At 68.5% G+C, this 19,931-nt stretch overlaps 4 protein-coding genes across 7 annotated transcripts; 2 read left to right on the top strand and 2 right to left on the bottom strand.

Moving 5' to 3' along the window:
- Positions 1-3,338: 3,338 nt before the first annotated feature.
- On the top strand, positions 3,339-7,024 carry LOC102560028 (uncharacterized). 2 transcript variants are annotated; one of them, XM_059731923.1, is made up of 7 exons: positions 3,339-4,020; positions 4,101-4,184; positions 4,391-4,483; positions 5,155-5,336; positions 5,609-5,746; positions 5,909-6,101; positions 6,427-7,024. In XM_059731923.1, the coding sequence occupies exons 1-7, from the start codon at positions 3,354-3,356 to the stop codon at positions 6,732-6,734; spliced, it is 1,665 nt and encodes a 554-aa protein (XP_059587906.1). In that variant the 5' UTR covers positions 3,339-3,353; the 3' UTR covers positions 6,735-7,024. The 2 variants fall into 2 exon arrangements, with proteins under 2 accessions (XP_059587906.1, XP_059587907.1); XM_059731924.1 differs by lacking the exon at positions 4,101-4,184.
- Positions 7,025-7,064: 40 nt separating this feature from the next.
- Positions 7,065-11,578, bottom strand: TMEM235 (transmembrane protein 235). Its single transcript, XM_059732979.1, has 4 exons — positions 11,377-11,578; positions 11,067-11,147; positions 10,790-10,927; positions 7,065-7,806 (listed from the first exon to the last, which is right to left on the bottom strand). Exons 1-4 carry the CDS (start codon positions 11,576-11,578, stop codon positions 7,574-7,576), a joined length of 654 nt encoding a protein of 217 aa, XP_059588962.1. The 3' UTR covers positions 7,065-7,573.
- Positions 11,579-12,156: 578 nt separating this feature from the next.
- Positions 12,157-16,436, bottom strand: AFMID (arylformamidase). 3 transcript variants are annotated; one of them, XM_059731925.1, is made up of 11 exons: positions 16,023-16,424; positions 15,801-15,891; positions 15,611-15,715; positions 15,474-15,522; positions 15,216-15,301; positions 15,070-15,142; positions 14,542-14,639; positions 13,691-13,769; positions 13,206-13,341; positions 12,820-12,924; positions 12,157-12,560 (listed from the first exon to the last, which is right to left on the bottom strand). In XM_059731925.1, the coding sequence occupies exons 1-11, from the start codon at positions 16,050-16,052 to the stop codon at positions 12,531-12,533; spliced, it is 882 nt and encodes a 293-aa protein (XP_059587908.1). In that variant the 5' UTR covers positions 16,053-16,424; the 3' UTR covers positions 12,157-12,530. The 3 variants fall into 3 exon arrangements, with proteins under 3 accessions (XP_059587908.1, XP_059587910.1, XP_059587909.1); XM_059731927.1 differs by lacking the exon at positions 13,206-13,341; XM_059731926.1 differs by lacking the exon at positions 12,157-12,560 and having other exon boundaries at positions 12,839-12,924; positions 13,206-13,456; positions 16,023-16,436.
- Positions 16,437-16,462: 26 nt separating this feature from the next.
- Positions 16,463-19,882, top strand: TK1 (thymidine kinase 1). Its single transcript, XM_006270648.4, has 7 exons — positions 16,463-16,702; positions 16,795-16,826; positions 16,918-17,031; positions 17,213-17,306; positions 17,673-17,762; positions 17,845-17,964; positions 18,110-19,882. Exons 1-7 carry the CDS (start codon positions 16,478-16,480, stop codon positions 18,266-18,268), a joined length of 834 nt encoding a protein of 277 aa, XP_006270710.4. The 5' UTR covers positions 16,463-16,477; the 3' UTR covers positions 18,269-19,882.
- The last annotated feature ends 49 nt before the right edge of the window (positions 19,883-19,931 follow it).

The raw sequence follows: 19,931 nt of genomic DNA, 5'->3' as shown, positions 1-19,931 counted from the left end.
GTGTCCATCCCCCACCCCCTGCGCCGCGCAGGGTTTATTTTATCATCTTGAGAAAAGCATTTACCGCCGACAAGTGGCTAATTAATTCTCCTCAAAGACCTCTCAATTATTCATCCCCGGCCACAGAGAAAACAATTACAGCGCTTGCCTCGGGCCTGGGTCCAGCTGCTCTGCCGGGCTGGGTGGGCATGGGGCCGGCAAGGCGGGCACAGCCCCCGCAGGCAGGAGTGACCTGCCCCTGCCGTGCCAGGCAGGCCCCACCCCTCAGCACCATGCTCTCGGCCCAGCCACTGCCCTTGCACAGGCATTTGGGGGCCGGTCGCTCACCCTCTGCCCTTGCCCCCGCAACCACCCCTCCTCGGTGTGGCCCTGAGGCTGAACCCTGCAATGGCAGCAGCCGCCGTGCAGCACCTGGCACCAGGGGTCTCAGGTCCGGCAGCGATGCCAGTGCAGTGGGGCTGGTCCCGATGCTTGCTGGGCACAGGCGGTGCCCGCCACTGGGGGGGCGGCAGGGGCAGAGGAGCAGGCCAGGCTGCATAGCCCGGCTCCTGGTGGGGAAGGGGAAGGGTTAAGCGCCGGCAGCTGGCCCCCAGCCCCACGTGCTGGCTGCCGGCAGCAGGCCGGGCCTGTCGGGAAGCAGGGATTTCTGCAGTGGTGTTACTGGAAAAATTGTGGCAGAAGGTGGGAGGGGGTCGCCATGGCAACGCCCGCCGTGCAAGCAGGTTGGCGGGTGGCGCGGTGTCTCCCGGGCACCATCCCGTTGCCCCGGCACAGCAGGGTGCAGGGAGCCACCGGTGCCAGCTGCCCCCGCCAGCCCTGACCCCTTAGCCACATCCCCTCATCCCGCAGACGCTGCCACCTCCCCAGTGGGGCTGAGCTCTCCTTGGCTCCCGGCCGCCTGGCAGCGGTGCCCAGCAGCCCCTCACCATGTCCGGGCTGGCCGCTGCATACAGGGACCACCGGGGCGGCAGGGCCCCAGATGGGGGAAGGGCCAAGGGGGGACGAGAGCTGCTCAGACTCAGCTCCCCCCATGCAGAGGGCTGGGTGGGCCAGGGGAGGGCAAGGGCAGAGCTGAGGCCGAGGGCCGGCAGCCCCATTGCACATCGGGGCTCTGCTGCGCTCTCCCCAGCCTGGGGCCATACACTGCCCCTGCGCTGGTGCATGCAGGCACCTGCACAGCCTGGCAAAGCACAGCCTGCGCCTGCCCCGGGGCAAAGGCTCTGCATGGCAGCCCCCAGCCTCCGTCAGCACAGGATGAGCTCAGGGGCATCCCCTCCACAGGGCACAGATGGCAAGGCACCCAGCCCCCTCAATGCAGTCACTCAGCTTGGTGCAAGCTGCAGCTGCAGGGGCTGAGAGCACCGGGGGTGGGGCACCGTGCCCGTGGAGAAGCTCGCGGTTATACCAACCTCTCCCATGCAAATGGCTGGCTGGAAAGGCTCTGCCCCATGAGCAGCTGGCTCGCACCATGGGAGAGCACTGGTCATGGCTGCACATGCCCTTGGTGGGCTGTGCCCCCCACGCATAGAGCTGCTTGCTGCTGTCTCAGGCTGTGCGGCATCTCCCAGGAGCCTGGGGGCTGCATGCGGTGCCCAAAGACCATGCAACCCATACAGGCCTCTGCTGCCATATGATATCCATGCAGGCCCCTGCCAGAAAGGTCCTTACAGCCAAAGAAGGGATGTGAGGCCACACTGGGCCCCTGGGCTCCGGGAACTGCCCTGTGAGGCTGCCAGCGCAAGTCGGGGGGAGGGGAAGGGGGCCAAGTCTGCAATATGGCCACACTCCTCTTGTTCAGGGCTCAGCAGCTAATTTTAGCAGTGGGGACGCCGGCTGCACAGCATGACCTCAGCCCGCAGCAGCTCCGCATTCCTCCGGAGTCACTGCGGGGGTGGGGGCAGGGGTTGCCCTGGCAGGGGGTGACGGGCCAAGTCTCCGCAAGGTCCTGGGGCTGCATCCCCTGTGCTGTGAGCTTCCTCCACCGCAGTGCCAGCAGGGCCGTGCCCACAGGAGGAGCTGCAGTGCCCAGGAGGGCGAGAGAGCTGGGCTGGAAGCCTCCCACACCCTGCAATGAGCTGCTCTCCTGGGAGACAAGCATCTGCCCTGGGTCCCATTAGACCAGCCGGGAGGCAGAGAAGTGGCCTCGGCCCCGGGGGGGGGCTGGCTGTCCGCGGGGCAACGCCCCACGCAAGGAGGCCTCCACATGCCACAAGGACAGGAGCCCCTGGCTTTGCCCCCTGCTCCAGGACCCAGCCAGTGCTGCCCCTGTCACCACCCCCTGTGCGCCACGGTGGCTGCACTTCCTTCACCTGCTCCACGGCTGACCCGCGGCCCTGCAGTTACTGGAAGAGGAAGCTGCTGGGAAGGCAGCGGCACGTGTATGGGGAAGGCTGGGAGAGGCGCAGGGAGCCGCAGGCTGCGCTGACCAGGCTCCTGAGTCCAGGGCCAGTAACGGGAAGCAGCTGCTCCCAGTGCCTGTAAATCAGATCGGGGAGATTAGGCCCCTTTGCCTAATCACAAGCAGCTCCAAGTTGAAGGACCAGTTACTGGAATGAGGAGGAAACAGAGGCAATAAATAAAGAGAAACTGCTACCATCTGGTCTGGGCGAGTCGCCCCGCAGGGGCTGCCCTAGTTCGGGCACCTGCTCCCTGCACGGGGCCAGGCCAGGCACCCCCGCCGCAGCTGGGGGAAGAGGAAGAGGCCAGGGCAGGGGCCACACACAGGTGCATATTTGCATGGACCCAGAGGCGCCTCTGCTTGTGCGGGTACTGGGGACACTCGTGCAAGGCAGGTGGCACTCACTCATGCAGGGAGGGCATGCAGTGCCCCAGAGCTGCACCTGCTCCCAGAGGGAAGAGAGGCCTGTGCTGTGGAAGGAGAGGGGGGGCCTCAGGGCCCCCCTGTGCCCCCAGCCCTGCTCTCAGGAGCCGCCCAGCAGGAGCAGGCAACAGATGTGCTACTGCACAGGAGCTGCCCCTACACCAGCCCCCAGGCCTGGGCTGCTCTGCTCAGGGGCTCCCCCACTTGGTGAGGTGAGGGCAGCCCACAGCTCCCCGCCCCATGGAGCACAGGCCCATGGAGACGGAGGCCCTCGCAGTTCCCACAGGCCCAGCCCCACCTGCCCCATGGACCCGACGCCAGAGGCACCACCTGCTGCAGTGCTAAAGTCCACGGCTCTCAAGGACACTCAGGCCTGGCACTGGCTCCTGCCCCTCCCAGACAAAGCTCCCCAGCCCAGCACACACCCACCCCCCACCCCCAGCTCCAGGCAAGGATGCAGCCGGGGGCTTTCCCCAGGGTCTTGGCACCCTCAAGGGAAATGCACCCCCATCTTGCTGTGAAGCACGAGCACATGCGAGTGATGCCCCACAACACGTTTGCACGGGGCCCCGCACCAGCAGCCTGGTACCCTGCCAAGGCCCTGGGGAGCCTCTGCCTGCCCGGGGGGAGGGCCGAGCCCCGGCGGCGCCGCTGCAGGCCGGGGCCGTTGCACGGCGGGACGCCCAGAGCCAACCCTGAGCTGATATCCGGCCCCGTGGGCAGCCCGGCCGGGCAGCTGCCGGACTCGGAGCAGCCCGGGCCGGGCCAAGCCTCCGCTGCGGGCTGCGGGCGCTGCGCTCGGCGGCGGGAGGCGGAGCCGGCTGCGCTCGGGCCGGGCCGGGCCGGGCAGGGCCGGGTCGGGCCGGGCCGGCGGCAGCGGCGGAGCGGGGGGGACGGGGCGATGCTGCGGGTGTTGCTCCCAGCTCGGCCCGGGGGCGCCGCGCTGCGCCCCGCCGGGGCCGGGGCCGGGCCGGGGCCGGGCGCGGCGGGCTGGGGCGGGCCGGGCCGGGCCCTGTCCAGGGTCCTGGGCGAGGGGCGAGGGGCCAGCTGGGTGCGCGGGCGGCCGCCCGGCCCGGCCCGGCCCCGCGTGGTGGACCTGCGCAGCGACACGGTGACCCGGCCCAGCGCCGCGATGAGACGGGCCATGGCCCGGGCCGCGGTGGGCGACGACGACTACGGCGAGGACCCCACGGTCAACGGTGAGCAGGGCGGCGGGAGGAGCGGGGCAGGGGCTGCGTGGCCCGGCGGGGCAGCGAGCTCAGCGCCCCCGGCCCCGCAGAGCTGCAGCTCGCGGCCGCCCGGCTGCTGGGGAAGGAGGCGGCTTTGTTCGTGCCCACGGCCACGATGGCGAACCTGATCGCGGGTGAGTCCCGGGCGCGGGAGGCGGCGCCGGGCGGCCCAGCCCCGGCACAGGCGGGCGGGAGCACAGCGGGGGCCGGCGGCTGCTCCCGTCCCGGGCCACGTGTGGCTCTGCACAGGCCGGTCCCTGCAACCGGCCCCCAGAGCTGTGCGCCAGGGCCCGGCCCGGCCCGGCCCGGCCCGACCCCCAGTGCCCCTCTCCTGCCTCAGTGATGTGCCACTGCCAGCGCCGGGGCGCCCAGCTGCTCCTGGGCAGAGAGGCTCATCTGCACGTCTTTGAGCACGGAGGTGTTGCCCAGGTAGGTGGCAAGTGCGTCCCGGCGCACCCCAGCCGGCCTAGCGCAGCCCCCTCGCCCCGCAGGAGGATGCGGCCCTGCAGGGCGTCCTCCGGCTGGGCTGGGCTGGGCTGGGCTGGGCTGGGGGTGTCAGGCTCTGCTCCTGATCTAGGAGTCCCGCAGGGCCCCAGCCCTCTGCATTCAGGGAGGGGGCTGGGGGAGAGGGCACAGGGGATGCTGCCCCCATGCACCTGGCCTGGGCACATGTAGAGGTGCCTGCCATGAGCAGGGGCTGCAGAAACCCAGAGCCCCTGCCCAGAGCTGGGCCGCGGGGCTGGGGCCCGCAGCCTCCCCCGGGCACAGGGCGCAGGCCACCCGGGGGCAGCGCCGGCCCCGTCCCTGCCCCTGTCTCTGGCAGCTCGGGGAGCTGCTGCCGCCCCGTGGCTGCTGGGAGGAGCTGCCACACGGGGTGTCCTTGCAAACTCCAGCACCTATGGGCCCTCTCTACACCTCACTGCACTGCCCTGGGGGCTCCACGAGCTGAATGCCGCGGGGCAGCCAGACGGGCACCATGAACTCTACCCCAGTCCGCAAACAAACGAGGTTTCCCTGCTGCAGGGCAAAGCCTGCCCCCCTGCTCCCCATCCCCACTGCCCCATGTCCGTGCCCCTGCCCACACCGCTGTCTGGGCACAGGTAGCCGGGGTCCACTCCCAAGCACTGCAGGACCTGCCAGGCGGCACCTTGGACCTGGACCAGCTGGAGTCTGCCATCCGTGAGGCCGCCGGCAGCCAGTACCACCCCCGCCCGGAGCTGGTCTGCCTGGAGAACACCCACAGCTCGGCGGGGGGCCGGGCACTGCCCCTGGGCTACCTCAAAGAGGTACGAGGGCCCCACTCCCCGCGGAGGCAGTGCAGGCTGGTAGGGCCAAGGGCTGTGAAATCAAATGCCAGCCTGGGCTGCAGCTTGTAGCCCCTGGGGCCTGCCAGCTGGGAGCCAGGTCGAGGAGCCAGGGTGCCCTGGCTGCGGGGACTAAGCCCCTCTCGCGCCTCATGGCTGGGCCACATCTGGCAGGCTGGGGCCAGGCTCTTGGGCAGCTCAGCACCCTGGCCAGCTGCTCTGCTGGCCCCAGCCTGCCCTCTGCCCCCTCCCAGGTGCGTCTGCTCACTGACCGCTACGGGCTGCGCATCCACATGGACGGGGCACGGCTGGCCAATGCAGCCGTGGCCCAGGGCGTGGCACCGGCCCAGATTGCCCAGCATTGTGACTCCGTCACCCTCTGCTTCTCCAAGGTGCCCTGGGGATGGGGGTACTGGGGCGACCCACAGGCTGGGGCTGGGGTCCCCTGGCAGGGGCTCTGCAGGGCATGCATGGGCTCTTGGGGAGCAAGGGGGCCAGGGAGCTGCCTGGGGGATGTCCCTGGGCTGGCTCTGACCCCCCTCTCTACTCCACAGGGCCTGGGCGCTCCGGCCGGTGCAGTGCTCGCAGGCCACCGGGAGCTGGTGGTGGAGGCCTGGCGTGCGCGGAAGCTGCTGGGGGGCGGCATGCGCCAGGCAGGGGTGCTGGCCGCAGCTGCCTGCGTAGGGCTGGCACGCATGGAGGAGACACTGCGCAGGGACCATGACAATGCCCGGCGCTTCGCCCAAGGTGCTCACGCTGGGCAGGATGGGGGCAGCCAGCGCGATGCAGCCAGCCCCTTCCGTGGGGGAGCTCTGGAGCCTGGCCTCTCTCCCTGCCCCAGGCTGTGGCTTGCCTGGCTCCTCAGCTCTTCCTGGCCTGGCAGGGACCCTGGGGGCTCTCAGGAGGGCACAAGGTGCCAGGGCAGCCACTGCAGCCCTCCAGGTGCTGGGCAGGGACCCTGCAGATCCCTGCCTGCTGCCAAGTAAAAGGGGTGAGGGAGGATGTTGTCCCAGGAGCTGGGGACCGCCTGGCACAGACCCAGCCTCATGCAGGTGCCCACCTGCCACCCCAGGTGTCCAGGCACTGGGCTCCCCCGTCTGCTCTGTCAACCCCGCGGTTGTGGAGACCAACGTGGTGCTGCTGTGCGTGGGCGAGGGCTGGCCATCTCCCGCGGAGCTGTGCGCACGTCTGGAGGCCGTGAGCACCGAGGAGGAAGCCGAGACGGGCCGTGCTGTCAGCCTGCGCCTCCTGCCCTGGTCCGCCCGCTGCCTGCGTGCCGTATGGCACCGCGATGTCTCTGCCGAGGACACCGAGCTGGCCATGGACAAGCTGAGGTTCGTGGCAGAGAAGTGCCGGCAGGAGCGTGAGGCTGTGTCCTAGCCCAAGGGGCCACGAGATGGGAACACTGCAGCTCCCCCATGCCCTGCACAGCTGGGACAGACCCCACAGACAGACCTGGAACCAGCAGGACGATGCCACGCACTCTGGCACAGCCCCAGTGGGGTGCCAGGTGGCTGAGCTCTAAGCGATGCCCCCCGGGGGCTGCAGAGACCCCCGCCCATCTGCAGGAGCTGAATAAAGGACAAGGCCCCAGCTCCAGCCTGTGTCCCCCCCCTCCCTCAGGGAGGGGCGAGGGGGCCTGGGCAGGGGGTGGCCCACAGACAGATGGATGTGATGAGACAGACGAGCCTTTTATTCAAGCATGACACTGTTGCGGGGGCAGGGCAGGTGTGGGCCAGAGGCCCTGGAAGCAGAGGGCAGCTAAAGCCCCAGCAGCACGTGGCAGGAGGGTGGGGGGCACGGGCACAGCGGGCTCAGGATGGGGCTGGCTGCCCCAGGAGCTGCCTGGCACTGGGCCAGCAGCCCCCTCCCCTGCCGTGCTCCTCTCCAGCCCCACAGGGTTTGTCAGGCTGCACCGGGCAGGGGGAGCAGGGTCTCCTGTCTGGGAGACACCGACCCATAGGGGCAGGGGGAGCTCAGCTGGAGGCCTGGCTTGCAACCCCCTCCTTTCAGCAGGGCAGCCCTGCTGCATCCACGGCACTGTGGCCCGTTCTCCCCAGCCCCACGGAGAGGCAGGTGCCCAAGCTCAGGGAGCCGGTCTGCAACCGGCAGCAGCTAGGTGGAGGGGGTCAGCCCAGCGTGCCATGCTCCAGGCTTTGGCCCCTGCCATGGCCAGCTCTGCCTGACCCTGGGCACCTGGGGCACCCCCCACGCATGGCTCAGATGGCCACTGAGTGCATGGCCTGCTGCCGGCAGATGAGGCGAGCAGCAAGGAGGAGGAGGGCACCGGCCAGTGCCTCAGTGCCACAGGAGAGCCAGGCCAGTGCCATGGACCAGCCGAAGCCCACGTGGACGCGGTCGAAGCGCTGCAGGTCGTACAGGCGCACGGTCTCAACGAAGGCCGCCCCCGAGTAGTGGATGTAGACACAGATCCCAGACAGGGTCAGCAGGCCTGGAGAGGACAGGGGTCAGAGCCAGGGCAGGGGCAGCAGCCTGGGCCCATGGCAGGGAAGTCCACCTGGCAGTGGTGTAGCACGCAGCCCCCTGCCCCAGCTGGCAGCTCCCACACTGCCCAAGCCCTACAGCCGGCAGTCACAGCACCAACGGCCCGGAGTACGTCAAGTGAATGACACTGGGCGTCACAGCGAGGACAGGCCACATCCTGCACTCAGCTGTGGCGTCAGCAGCTGCAGGCAGTGCCCCAGCTCCGGGTCCTGCCCCCACATGCCCATGGGAGCCTGGCTGTGCAGCGTCGCATGTTCAGCACCAGTGCCACTGCTGGCTCCTGGCATCCCAGCCCCTGCAGGCAGCCGGCTCCCTCCTGACCTCCAAGCATGCTCTCTGGGCATCCGGCTGCAGGCTCAGCCACCAGGGCTGGGCCGGGGCCTCCCCGGGAAGTGTGGGGCTTCGTGAGAGGGCTAGCTGGGCAGGGTGAGCTGCTGGAGAGCCTTCTCTGGGGGAAGCAGCTCTGTGCAGCCCTGACCCTTCAGCCCCCCGTCGCCTTCTTCACCCCCCAATGCCTGGCCTGCATTGCGCCCAGTGGCATGGACCCGTTGCTGTTCCCAGGCCATTCCCTGCTCTGCCAGAGATTTCCCACAGCCCCAGCTTGTGCTGCCCAGGCAGGTCTCTGCCGCACTAACCCTGACTGCCCCCGTGTCCGCACATGACACCCCCTTAGCCTCTGCACCGCTCCAGCCAGCCGCAGCCAAGGGTCCACTCACAGCCTGGCAGCTCACTGGCTGCAGCAAGGGCACAGGTGGCCGCTCCCCTGCCCAGTTCTCCAGCATCTCCCCACGGCTCCCCAGACAGGCAGCCAAGCTCCCCGCCATCCTCCGAGAGAGCCAGGGTGGGCAGCTCGCTGCAGCATAGAGGACCACGATGCAACCTCCATGGTGCCCCGCTGGGAGAGAAGGGGACACAGCCCCAGGGAGGATGACACAACCAGGGCAGGGCTTTGCCAAGAAGCCACACAGGACAGAGTACAAGTGTCAGCATCCCGGATACAGTGGCCACAACCGCCTACACGCAGCCCCCGCCCAGCGCCTAGCAGCAGGTGATACCCTGTGGGGACAGAAGTCACTTCACTTCACTTCCCCCCTCTCCCTAGCCTCGGGCTATTCACAGTCCGTGAAGCCTCTCCCCTACCCGGGCTTCCAGCTGATTCCCGGGCTCCTCACACCATCCTCACTCTCAGGCAAGCTCCTGGGACAGCACTGCCCTCTCCTGGCTCCTGCCTGAGCTGCCCGAGCCAAGGAGGTGGCAGGTGGCCCTCGTTAGGCCCCTGCAGGCAGTGGGTAATGAGCCCCAGGCCAAGCACATTCCCCTGCCTGCCGCAGGAGGCTGAAGGTGCCATGGGCCCGGTAGAGCCTTGTGGAGACAGGGATGAAACCAGCAGCTGCCTCTCCTGGGAAAATGCAGCTGCTTGCCCCTGTGCACAGCAGTATGTCAGCAAAGCCTGCAGAGGTGCTGAGCAGGGGGATGGCTGGGCACCGGTGGGAGAGGCAGGAAGGCCTACGCAGCTGAGCAGAAAGCCACAAACATCCTGGAGCCTGGCCCTGGTGCGAGCTCCTGTGGAGCAGATGCTGTCCCTGCTGCTCAGCTCCTGTGGTGCTTAGGGAGACGGGCCAGCATCTGCACTATGTGCGAGCAGGGAGGCACCCGCTGCACTGCCCACGGTCCCCCGGCAGACCCTGCAGGGCCCCAAGGGCGGCCAGCTCTCGGCCTGGGGCAGGTCAGCAGTGTAGAGCGGTGCGAGGCTGGCTGAGCCAAGGGCATGGCCAGGCCTGGCAGCCCAGAGTCCCTGGGCACAGGGATGGACACAGTGGCATGGGGACAGGGAACTGCAACAGCCATGGGAAAGTAGTATCCAGCGCTCAGCAACTCTGCTATGCTAAACCAGGCCCAGCCTGTCCATGGGCCGCTCGACCCATACCCAGGAGCCAACCCATGCATGCAGGGCAGCGGGGACGTAGACAGCATCCAGCCTGGGAAGCACCGAGGGGCAGCCCAGCTGCACTGGAGACTCAGGCAGGGAGAGGTTCCAGCCCCATGGCCCTGCCACCATCCTCCTCCTGCCCACACCACCACGCTGGGCTCGCTGGGCTGGCAGATGTCCATTCACTCAGGGAAGGGGAAGCTTCTGACCAGGCCCTTCCCGCAGCATGAAGGCACAGGCGCCAGCCTGGCTGCCCTGGGCCAGAGGCCAGCAGCAGGGGGAGGAGAGGGCTGGAGAAGTCTCTTCCCCGCAGAGACTGATCCTGCCCCTGCTCAGACACTACACAGCATCGCAGCAGGCAGGGATGGGTCAGGGCCTGCTGAGCCCAGTCTCCTGTAGCCACATCTCTGAGGGTCCATCGTAGGGGTCTGCCATCCTTACTGCCTTGTGCACAGAGAGGCCCTGTGCTCTGCCCCCACACCAGGCTCTCACCAGCCCCATGCATCCTGAGCACCAGCTGGCCTGTGCTGGGGGCTGCAGGGGGATAGCTCAGCACTGCCGAAACCCCCTTCCCCTCAGGCTGGACACTCCCTGCAGCCCCCCCTGGCCTGGGGCAGTGGCAGCAGGGAGGTCCTGGGGCCAAGGGCTCAGAGCAGGCTGGATCTGCAATAGACCCATCTGAGGAGCAGGACACCAAGGGAGCGAGAGGCCACAGAGCCCAGCAGAGCATGGCCATGCGATGACATTGCCACATGGCACATGCCAACAGCAAGAGCAGTTCTTGAACCAGCTTCCCAGTGCAGAGAGATGTTGCACAAGTGCTGGGGTGCAAAATGCCCTTCCTGTGACCCGGGAGCATTCTGTGCCTGGGTGCTGGGCACAAAGCTGGTGTGAGGGCGTGCGTAACCAGACAAACCCTGCCTCTCCCTGGCAAGGGCCTGGCTCCTCAGGGGTCAGCATGATGCCCCCTCCCATTCTGCCCAGGCAGCAGGACACTCACCCCCCAGCAGGAAGTAGCAGCCGGTGAAGAGCAGCAGGCAGGAGCTCTGGGCCAAGGAGCCGATGACACCGCAGCCCCAGCCGAAGACGATGAGGATGAGGCTGAGGGGCAGCAGGACCACGAAGGCCCGGTGCATGCCTGCCAGAGACAGGGGGGTCGGACTCCAGGACCTGCTGGGGTCTGGGCAGGAGGCCCCCCCGGGCTCCCCAAGAGCAGAACAGCCCGCCAGGGACCCCGCCCCGGCCCCCATGGACCTCCCAGCAGCTGCGGGACTCACGGATGAGATGCTGCAGCGAGGCAGGCACCTCCCGGCTCTCGCTCCCGAAGGGGTCGATCAGCGGCACGCAGGGATCCCAGCCTGGAGCACAGCGGGGATCGCAGACACGGGTGGGGGCTGGTGACCCAACTGCTCCGTTCCCCGCGCCCCCTCCGCCCTGCGGGGCCGCCCGACACGCACCGACCGGCTCGTGGGAGCGTCCGCCAGCCCCGGGCTCGTCCTCCCCCGCGAGGCCCCAGCCCCTGCCCCTGGGGACAGCGGCCGGCACCGCCTGAGAGCGGGGATCAGGGCCGGGACCCGGAGCCGTTACCTTCGCAGACGCGCCAAAGGCCGGAGTGGGAGCCGAGCGGGCCGGTGCCGGGGTGCGGGGCGGCCCCGGGCGCCGGCTCCACGCGCACCAGGTACCAGTAGTCGGAGCCCAGCGCCGCGGCCAGGAGCGCGAAGGCGGCCGCCCCGCACAGCGCCGCGCCCAGGCACGGGCCGCCCGCACCCGCCGGCCGCCCGCGCCGCATCGCCGCCGGCAGCCCCCGGCCCCGGCCCCGGCCCCGGCCCCGGCCCCGGCCCCGGCCCCGGCCCCGGCCCCGGCCCCGGCCCCGGCCCCGGGGAAGGCGCGGGGAGGGGGCAGCTGGGGCGCAGGCGGGCAGCTCCCGCCGCACCGATCCGGAGCAGCTCCCGAGCGGGGCTGGCGGCCCCTCGGCTCCGCGGGGGCCGGGCAGAGCCCCCAGCGGCGCTCCGCCGGGGAACACCCCCGGGCTGGCCCGGCTGCAGGAAGCCCTTCACCAGGGGCACCGACTGCTCCCCTCGCCCTGCCCAGACCCCGCGCGCCCCGAGGGGCAGAGCTGAGCTGCAAGCGGCAGCCAGCGAGGGGCAGCTCTGCCCTGCGCGCCGAGGGGGCTGGGGATCTGCGACAGGTGACATGTGCGCAGCTCCTGCCGCCAGCCCGGGAGCTCTCTCCTCGCTCCACGGACAGGCCTGGAGGGGAGGGAGGGAGCGGGAGGCAGGTGATGGATGCAGCAGTCTGCCCTGTCCGCCCTCCTGGATGGATGAGGCGGCTGTTCCCTGGGAAGGAGATTTACGGGAGAGCAGCAGCTGTTCCTCCTGCCCAGATTTTATTTAATGCTCGCAATAAGAGAAGTTTAAAGGAAACTGCGATGGAACAAGCCCGCCGGGACGAGGCAGGCCCGACAGCCGCCGGACTGTCCTGTCCGTCCAGGCTCCGGCGACAACAGGGCAGCGTCCCCGCAAGCGCAGCAACACCCAGGACCAGGAGGCTCCGGGGCAAGGGGCTGGGGTCCACCGAGCCGGCGCTCCTGCTCCAGGCAGCCCCGGGGCAGAGGTGGAAAGTGCGGGGGGGACAGGAGGCAGGGGCCTGCTCCGAGCAGCAGGGACCCTGCCCCCCGACGGCGCGGGGGAGCCGGGCAGGGCATGGAGAGCCAGTTGCATGGCCGGAGTGGCAGGCTCCCATCAGGCTCTGGCAATCGCGCTCAGAATCACCTGCAGAGGAACAACAGCCCCATTGCAGCGGGCAGCTGAGCCCCCCGTGCTGCACCAGGGCCCTGCTCGTGGGCACAGAGACCACAGCTGCTCCTTGCCAGCTTTGCCAGCACCAGGTGGCTCCTCAGCCCCGGTCCAGAGCTCACCGCGCACACAATGCGGGTGGCATGAGCAGACCACTGGCCCGAAGGCAGCGTCTTTAGCAGGAAGCAGGGGACCCTCTTCCCTGGCCAAGGGTCCAGGAGGCATGACCCCTTACCTGGGTCAGGATGTAGCCCTCCTGGGACAGCTTCTCAACCACATCGAAGTGATCTGTGTGGGCCACGTCCAGCAGAGACACCTTCCAACCTGCGGAGCGCAAGGCCTGGAGGGAGAGCAGCGCTGAGGCTGGCAGCTGCCCCCAGGCACCAGCTCTGCCAGGGGAGCTCACAGATCAACAGGGACTGATGCTCCAGGCTGCCCAGCATCACACTCCGTGCCCTCACCCAGGCAGAACCAGCTTGGCTTGGGAAGGCTAGGGAGAAGCGTGCCTCGATCCCCCACACGGGCACTGGGTATGACTGGGCTCTGTTCCAAGGGCCGGTTGCTGGTGCCCGGGGCAGGAAGCAGTGGGGGGTGGGGGGGCAGGAAGGCCAGGCACAGCACCTGGAAGTACTGGCGGGACTGCCGGTGGAACTCAGGGGAGTCGTGCTGGGCCACGGCAACCAGCACCTCGCAGGCCTCTGTTGCAGGCATCGCTGCGGCCACGTGCAGCAGGGGACTGTTCCTCTGGGCAACCTCTCTGGGAAGAGAGACGGTACACCGCAGTCCTGGGACTGGGGGGAGAGGGGGCCCTGCCATGGGGCAAGGAGAAGCCCAGCTTCATGTGCACACTGGTCACCACACACCCCCACGGCCTGTGTACGTGCATGGAAGATATGTAAGCAGCAGGGCAGGCCCAGTCTGGGTGTGCAACGGGTGTGTGCGCTGGCACCTGATGCACCACACATGTCCATTGTGCACTGCAGCCAGAGCATGAACACAGGCAGAGCAGGAGTGGGCCACACATCACGCATGGGCATGTGCAGGCGCACACGTGCAGGCAGAGGTGTGTTGTGGAGCCCGCCTGGCCGGGGCCCCCAAGCACTCACGGGGTCATGCGCAGCGCGTCGTTCACGTAGGTGCTCACGATGGGCTCCAGGTCATAGATGCCGCTCACCAGAAAGGCTCCTGGGAAGTGAGAGCACCCCCATTGCTGAGCCTTGCCTGCTCGCAGCACCCCACCTTGCCTGCAGCCTCTGTCTCTCCGAGGCTGCCAGGGCAGGCAGAGACATGGGCCGTGCGGGGTCCCAGCTGGGCGGTGCCAGCAAACACTGCAGGACACCATGGGCACATGCCAGGAGGAAGGGGTGGCCTGCCCATGCTGGCAGTGACACCACCTTGCTCGTATTCAGTGCCCATGCGCTGCACCCTCCCCCCCCAGCAGTCTGACACTGCGGTCCTAATCCGACATGGATGCACAGGCAGAAACGCTGGAAAGGATTCCCCGCTCCCGTGAGGGTAGGTGCACTGCGCGGGAGGCCGTGAGTGCTGGGGTGGCCAGAGGAGGGGGCACGGAGGTCCCTGGCTATGACAGAGGGGATGGTGGCCCTGGGAGACTGTCACAGGAAGGTTTCTGATGGCAAGATGGCAGTCAGCGTGTGGGGCAAGGACCAGGGCCCTCATGTTTGACCCTGCTCCCAGCATCTGCTCCTTTCATTAGCCCACTTCTTCCTCACAACAAACCCTGCTGTTTCTCTGCTCCTTTACCATGTGCCTGAGGCCACTCGTGATTTCTGGGCAAATCAGTAACCCGGGCACACCCTCGGAGCAGACCGACAGGTCACATGAGCCCAGGGGGCTGCAGCGCATTGCACCTCGGGAGCAGGCCCCTGCCTGCATGTACCCATCCGATGGCTGGGCAGGGCAGGGACTGGTCCCTGGGGAGCCTGGCAGGAGCTACCTTTGATGTCGGGTGCCACTCCGTACTCCTGCCAGTCCGTGGCGAGCACCATGGCTGCCAGGTGGGCCCCTGCCGAGTGTCCGCACAGGTAAACTCCGCTAGACGGGGCAGCAGCAGAGAGAAGGAGCCGTGAGCTGGGGCAGGGGGTCTACGTGCCCTGCTGCGGGGTTCCCTGTTCAGAGCGGGGTCCAGCCCCGGAGCGGTACAGCACGGCACCAGCTCTGTGCCAATGGGGCTGGAGAGGTCCCATTGACCCCCCTCCCCACCCTTCACCAAGGGGAAAGCAGCAGGCCTGGCCCTGCGGGGGCTGCCCCCAGCACCCATCATCAGGGCCCTTCCCACCGCCAGTCACTGCCACGAGACCCGGACTTCCCTAAAATGTCTCCAGCACCATGGGCCTTGGAGGCCACAGCCCACGGTGATCTCCCCCACGGCACTGGGCTGCACTGCACTGGGGGTCGAAATGCAGCAGCAGGCACTGCACTGCACTGCACTGGCTCAGAGGGCGCCCTGCACACACGGCCCCACCTGGTCGTGGGGTACTGGCGCACGATGCAGGCCACGCTGCGCCGCACCTGGGCCACCATCACATCCATGTTGCCTGGGCAGAGAGCGTGCAGTGAGGGAAGGCAGGCCAGGCCGCGGGCCGGGGCATTACCGCCATCTCCTCCTACCTCGTGGAGCCACGTCATACCCCACGGCCACCAGCGCGATGCCCCGGGACAGCAGCGGGAGCGCGGCAAAGCCGGACTCCTCCTTGCTAGGAAGGGAGACGGGGGTGAGCCGCACGGGGCACAGACCAGGGTATCCTGCACGGCTCCCTGAATGGGGCTGCCGGGCTGAGGCTGCAGGCAGGGCGCTCTCGGCCTCACAGGTACACGGGGCCACAGAGCCAGGGCTGGGGGGTCTTTCCCAGAACGGCCCCGTCTCACCTTAGAAACTGCCAGTATCCGCCGTGGACGTACAGCACGAGTGGGAAGGCTGCGAGGAAGGGCGGGGGTGAGCCCAAGGCCCGGCCCCGACCCCGACCCCGGCCCCGGCCCCGGCCCCGCCCGCCCTTGCCCCTCACCTCCGGCCGGGGCCGCGGGCAGGTACACGTCCAGGGCCTCCCGCTCGCCCGTGCCGTACGGGACCTGCAGCACGGCGCCGGCCGCGGCCCGGGCGCGCCGGGTGCCTGCGGGCAGGAACGGACAGAGCAGAGCCGCGCTCCCCGCCTCCCCCCGCCCGGCCCCGGCCCCGGCCCCGGCCCCGCACCGCACCTGCCGTCACCTCCCGCACGTGCGCCTCCACCACCGCCGCCGCACCCAGGCGGGGGGACCAGCGGCTCGGCGAGTACTGCCGCTCCAGCTCCTGCGGGCCCGGCACGGCACGGCACGGCACGGCACCCGTCAGCCCCGGGGCCGCGCGGGGGTGCGCCCCCTCGCACCGCCCGCCCCGCGCGCGACCCCCGCCCGCCCCGGCCCGGCCCGGCCTCCCCGCACCTCTCGGCTCAGCTCCTGCCACCGCCCCATGGCGCCGGCTGCGCTCCCCGGGGCAGCACGGACCGGCCGGCGGGGCAAGGGCCGGCCACTGACCTCTGCCCTTTACCCCGGGGTGGCGAGATGCCACCGGGGGGGGTGCAGGGGGCGGGATGCCCCGGGGGGGGCACGGGGGGATGCACGGGGCTGTGACCCGGGGGGGCGGAATGCGCCGGAGGGGGGCACGGGGGGGGCTGACGGGGCTGTGACCGGGGGGGGGGCGGGATGCGCCGGAGGGGGGCACGGGGGGGGGGCTGGACGGGGCTGTGACGGGGGGCCGGGATGCCCCGCGGGGGGGCACAGGGGGATGCTCGGGGCTGTGACCGGGGTGCGGGGATGCGCCGGGCGCACCTCCACGTCCCGTCGCGCGGGGGCGCTGTGGGTAGGAGCCCCACCCCATCCCACTCCCAGTTCCCGGCATGCCCCGCTCCGCTCCCGCGCACCGCGGCCACCTCGGCGCCCATTGGCCGGCGCGGGGGGCGGGGCCGCGGCGGATTGGCTGGGCGGCGCGGGGGCGGGGCCGGCGGGCGCGGGCGCGGGAGCGGAGCCGGCTCGGGCAGTGCCGGGGTTTCGCCATGAGCTGCGGGCCGGTGTCGGCGGCCGGCGGGGCCGGGTCCCCCGGCAAGGCGCGCGGGCAGATCCAGGTGGGCGCCTCGGGCCCGGGGGGTGGCGGTGGTGGCGGCGGGGAAGGGGGGTCCCTAGTTTTGCCCCCGCTGACTCGCTCCCCGCCCCGCAGGTGATCTTCGGGCCGATGTTCTCCGGGAAGAGGTGAGGGGGCCCCGGCCCCGCAGCGCGGTCTGGGCGGGCGGGGCGGGGCGGGGCGGGGCAGGGCAGGCGCAGCTGACGCCCTTCCTTGCAGCACGGAGCTGATGCGCCGCGTGCGCCGGTTCCAGCTGGCGCAGCACCGCTGCCTCCTGGTGAAGTACGCCAAGGACACGCGCTACGGCCTGGGCGGGGTGTGCACGCACGACCGGTGAGCTGGGGCGTCGCCCACCCCCCCCCCCCCCCGCCCCGGCGCGGCGCGGCGTTGGGTGGGGATGACGACGCGCGCCTCGGAGCAGCGGGGCCGGCGCCTGAGCCGTTGTCTTTGCCGGCTCCTCGCCACGCGCTCAGCGCCCCGCCCAGCTCAGCCGCGCGCGCGTCCCTTCCCGCAGGAACACCATGGAGGCGCTCGCGGCCTGCTGCCTCAAAGACGTGTACCAGGAGGCGCTCGGCTCGGCGGTGATCGGCATCGACGAAGGCCAGTTCGTAAGTTCCCGGGGCCGCGGGGCTTCTGTCCCCGTAGGACAGGCGAGTCTGGTGAAGCGCACCGTGGTGGGAGCGCACAGCATCCCCCTCTCCCCACCGGCTGCTAAATGTCAGGACGTCGATGGTCTCGCGCAGACCTGCCTTGGCCCGTGCAGAGGCTGCCGTGTCCTGCTGGCCCCGGTTTGACCCGGTCCGTGGGGTGGTGGCAGCAGCCACGCGTGTGACAGTCCTAGCGGGGAAAACCCCCTCGTCCTCCTCTGAGCGGGGAATGCTGTCGCTGCTGTCGGGTCCTGAGTGCGAGGCTCCTGCCGCACGGGCTGAGGCTGCCCCTGCTCTCCCGTAACCGGCTGTTTGTGCCCCACGTAGTTCCCAGACATCGTGGAGTTTTGCGAGGCAATGGCCAACGCTGGGAAGACTGTAATTGTCGCTGCTCTGGATGGCACCTTCCAGAGGAAGGTAATCTCCTCTCCTTCAGCTGCTCGTACTGGGTCTGCTCCAGGTCTCCCCTCCCCACCTAACCCCTCGTCTCCTGCTGTAGGCGTTTGGGAGCATCCTGAACCTGGTCCCCTTGGCAGAGAGCGTGGTGAAGCTGAACGCCGTGTGCATGGAGTGTTACCAGGAAGCCTCGTACACCAAGAGGCTGGGAGCAGAGAGAGAGGTAAGGCTCCAGGAAACACCGGCCGCTCCTAACAGGGCCTTAGAAGCTCGAGGACACCGCTGCGGTCTACCTCCCACCCGTAGCGCGTTCGGGGCAGGCTGCGGGAGCTCCGCGTGCTAGGGCCTCACGCCCTTCTCGCCCCCAGGTTGAAGTGATCGGGGGGGCGGACAAGTATCACTCTGTCTGCCGCCTCTGTTACTTCCGGAAGCGCCGCCAGCCGAGCGGGCCCGAGAACAAGGAGAACCTGCCCATGGGGGTCAAGCAGCTGGAAGCCGCTGTCTCTCGCAAGGTGTTTGCTTCGTGACATGACTGATCCTGTGGCAGAGCCAGCAGGCTGAGCAGGGGAGGCTAGGGGCTGTGCTGCCAGGCTACTATAGCGCTGGCTTCCCCTGCTCTCAGCACTGCCGCAGGGTCTCCCAAACCTAACTGCCGCTTACCTGCACCGCACTGCCAAACCGCATGGGGCCCTGGGGGTGGACAAGAGGGAAGGGATGGAAAGGTGGGGGCAAGCCAGAACAGCAGGGAGGCCTTTTGGCAGGGGTAGGTGCAAGGATTTGGAGGCAGCGGCTGACCCTGCTGGCCTCTAGCTCCTGTCCAGTCCAGCCCTGCCTGCTGGGAGCCCGGAGTCCCTGCCATGGGGTCACAGATCCTCACGATAATCAGCCTGCAGCACTTCTGCCTCTTGCCTGTGTTCTCGCAGCCTGGCCCTGTTCCTAGCCAGCCCTGGCGGGGGGGCATGCTGGCTAGTCTTCCAGCCTTAACCCTAACGCTTGTCCTTCCACCTGAACATCAGGTTCCCTTTAAACACTGCCTAAGCAGCTGTCAGTCTCTGCACCAACAAGCCCTGAGGCTCTTCCCTTTCCCCTCACTGTCACATTCCAGGGGTCCTGCTTACAGCCATTTCTCCCAGCCGAGTCCAGCGAGCCCTGCACTTCACAGCAGGTCTGAACATGTTTTTCCTCATGCTGCGCTCGTTCCTCTTGAGGAATGCAAAGTTTCAGGCTTGGCTTTTTATTGTTAGTAACTTAGCAGGAGCAGAGCCCTGGCCCTGTCATCTCAGGCTGGGAAACAAAGCCTGTCCTTGGGGGGCAAGCAGGGTTCTGCGCTAGACTGCAGAAAGCTGCCCTGGGTGTAGTGGTGCTGGCAGAGGTGCTAATGGGCTGTGTCTGATCAAGTGAAGGCCAGTCTTGCCAGGCTGCTTCACATAGACCCAGGTGCCTTAGGACCTGAGCCTGCACATTGGCCTGTGGCCACAAGGGAGCGTGGGTCCGTGCTGGTGTTGGCCTTGCAGGGCTTCTCCAGTAACAGCACTGGTCCTTCCCTCTCTCCACACTAGCGTTAGGCTTCCCCAGGGCTGAGAGACTAACCCAGGAGTTACAGCTCCTCTGGCTTCAGCATCTGTTGCTTGTAGGACCTGGCCTTCTCTCATTTCCTTGCCTGCTGGACCTTATACAAGTATCTTGGGCCTGTTGCTTCCCTACTCAGAGGCGATGAAGAAAAGGGTGGCTGGCCTGACTGACTGGCCCAGCGTCCTCAGGTAGCCAGGGTTTTGCAGGCTGGGCTCACTGCTGTGGGCAGAGACCTGAGAGTAAGCCTTGCTGCATCCCAGGAAGCTCTAACCCACGAGCAGTTCCTGTCCTGCCCTGGGAGCAGAGGCTGCTGCTTTCAAGCCTGTACCAGAATGCCCTGCAGGGCAGTGTTTCTGCTGCCAACGCTGCACTTTTTCAAACCAACCCCACCCCAGAGGCATGGAGATAACTCGAAAGATGCTTGTGACAGGAAGCCTGCAACTGCCCCCTTCTGCTTGCTGTCCTGGTGACACCCGGCTCTTCCCTTGCTGGTGGCAGCTGGCCAGGGAAGGCGGAGGTGCCTGTGGCATTGCCACAGTTTTAGATTAATAAATAACTTATGAAACAGACTGGTGTGTGCGTGTGTGCATGCGCCTAGGCCTCCTGCAAACAAGGCTG

This window comes from Alligator mississippiensis, chromosome 8 (assembly GCF_030867095.1).
Source record: "Alligator mississippiensis isolate rAllMis1 chromosome 8, rAllMis1, whole genome shotgun sequence".
Classification (NCBI taxonomy): domain Eukaryota; kingdom Metazoa; phylum Chordata; order Crocodylia; family Alligatoridae; genus Alligator; species Alligator mississippiensis.
This window is presented reverse-complemented; position numbering and strand designations above follow the sequence as displayed.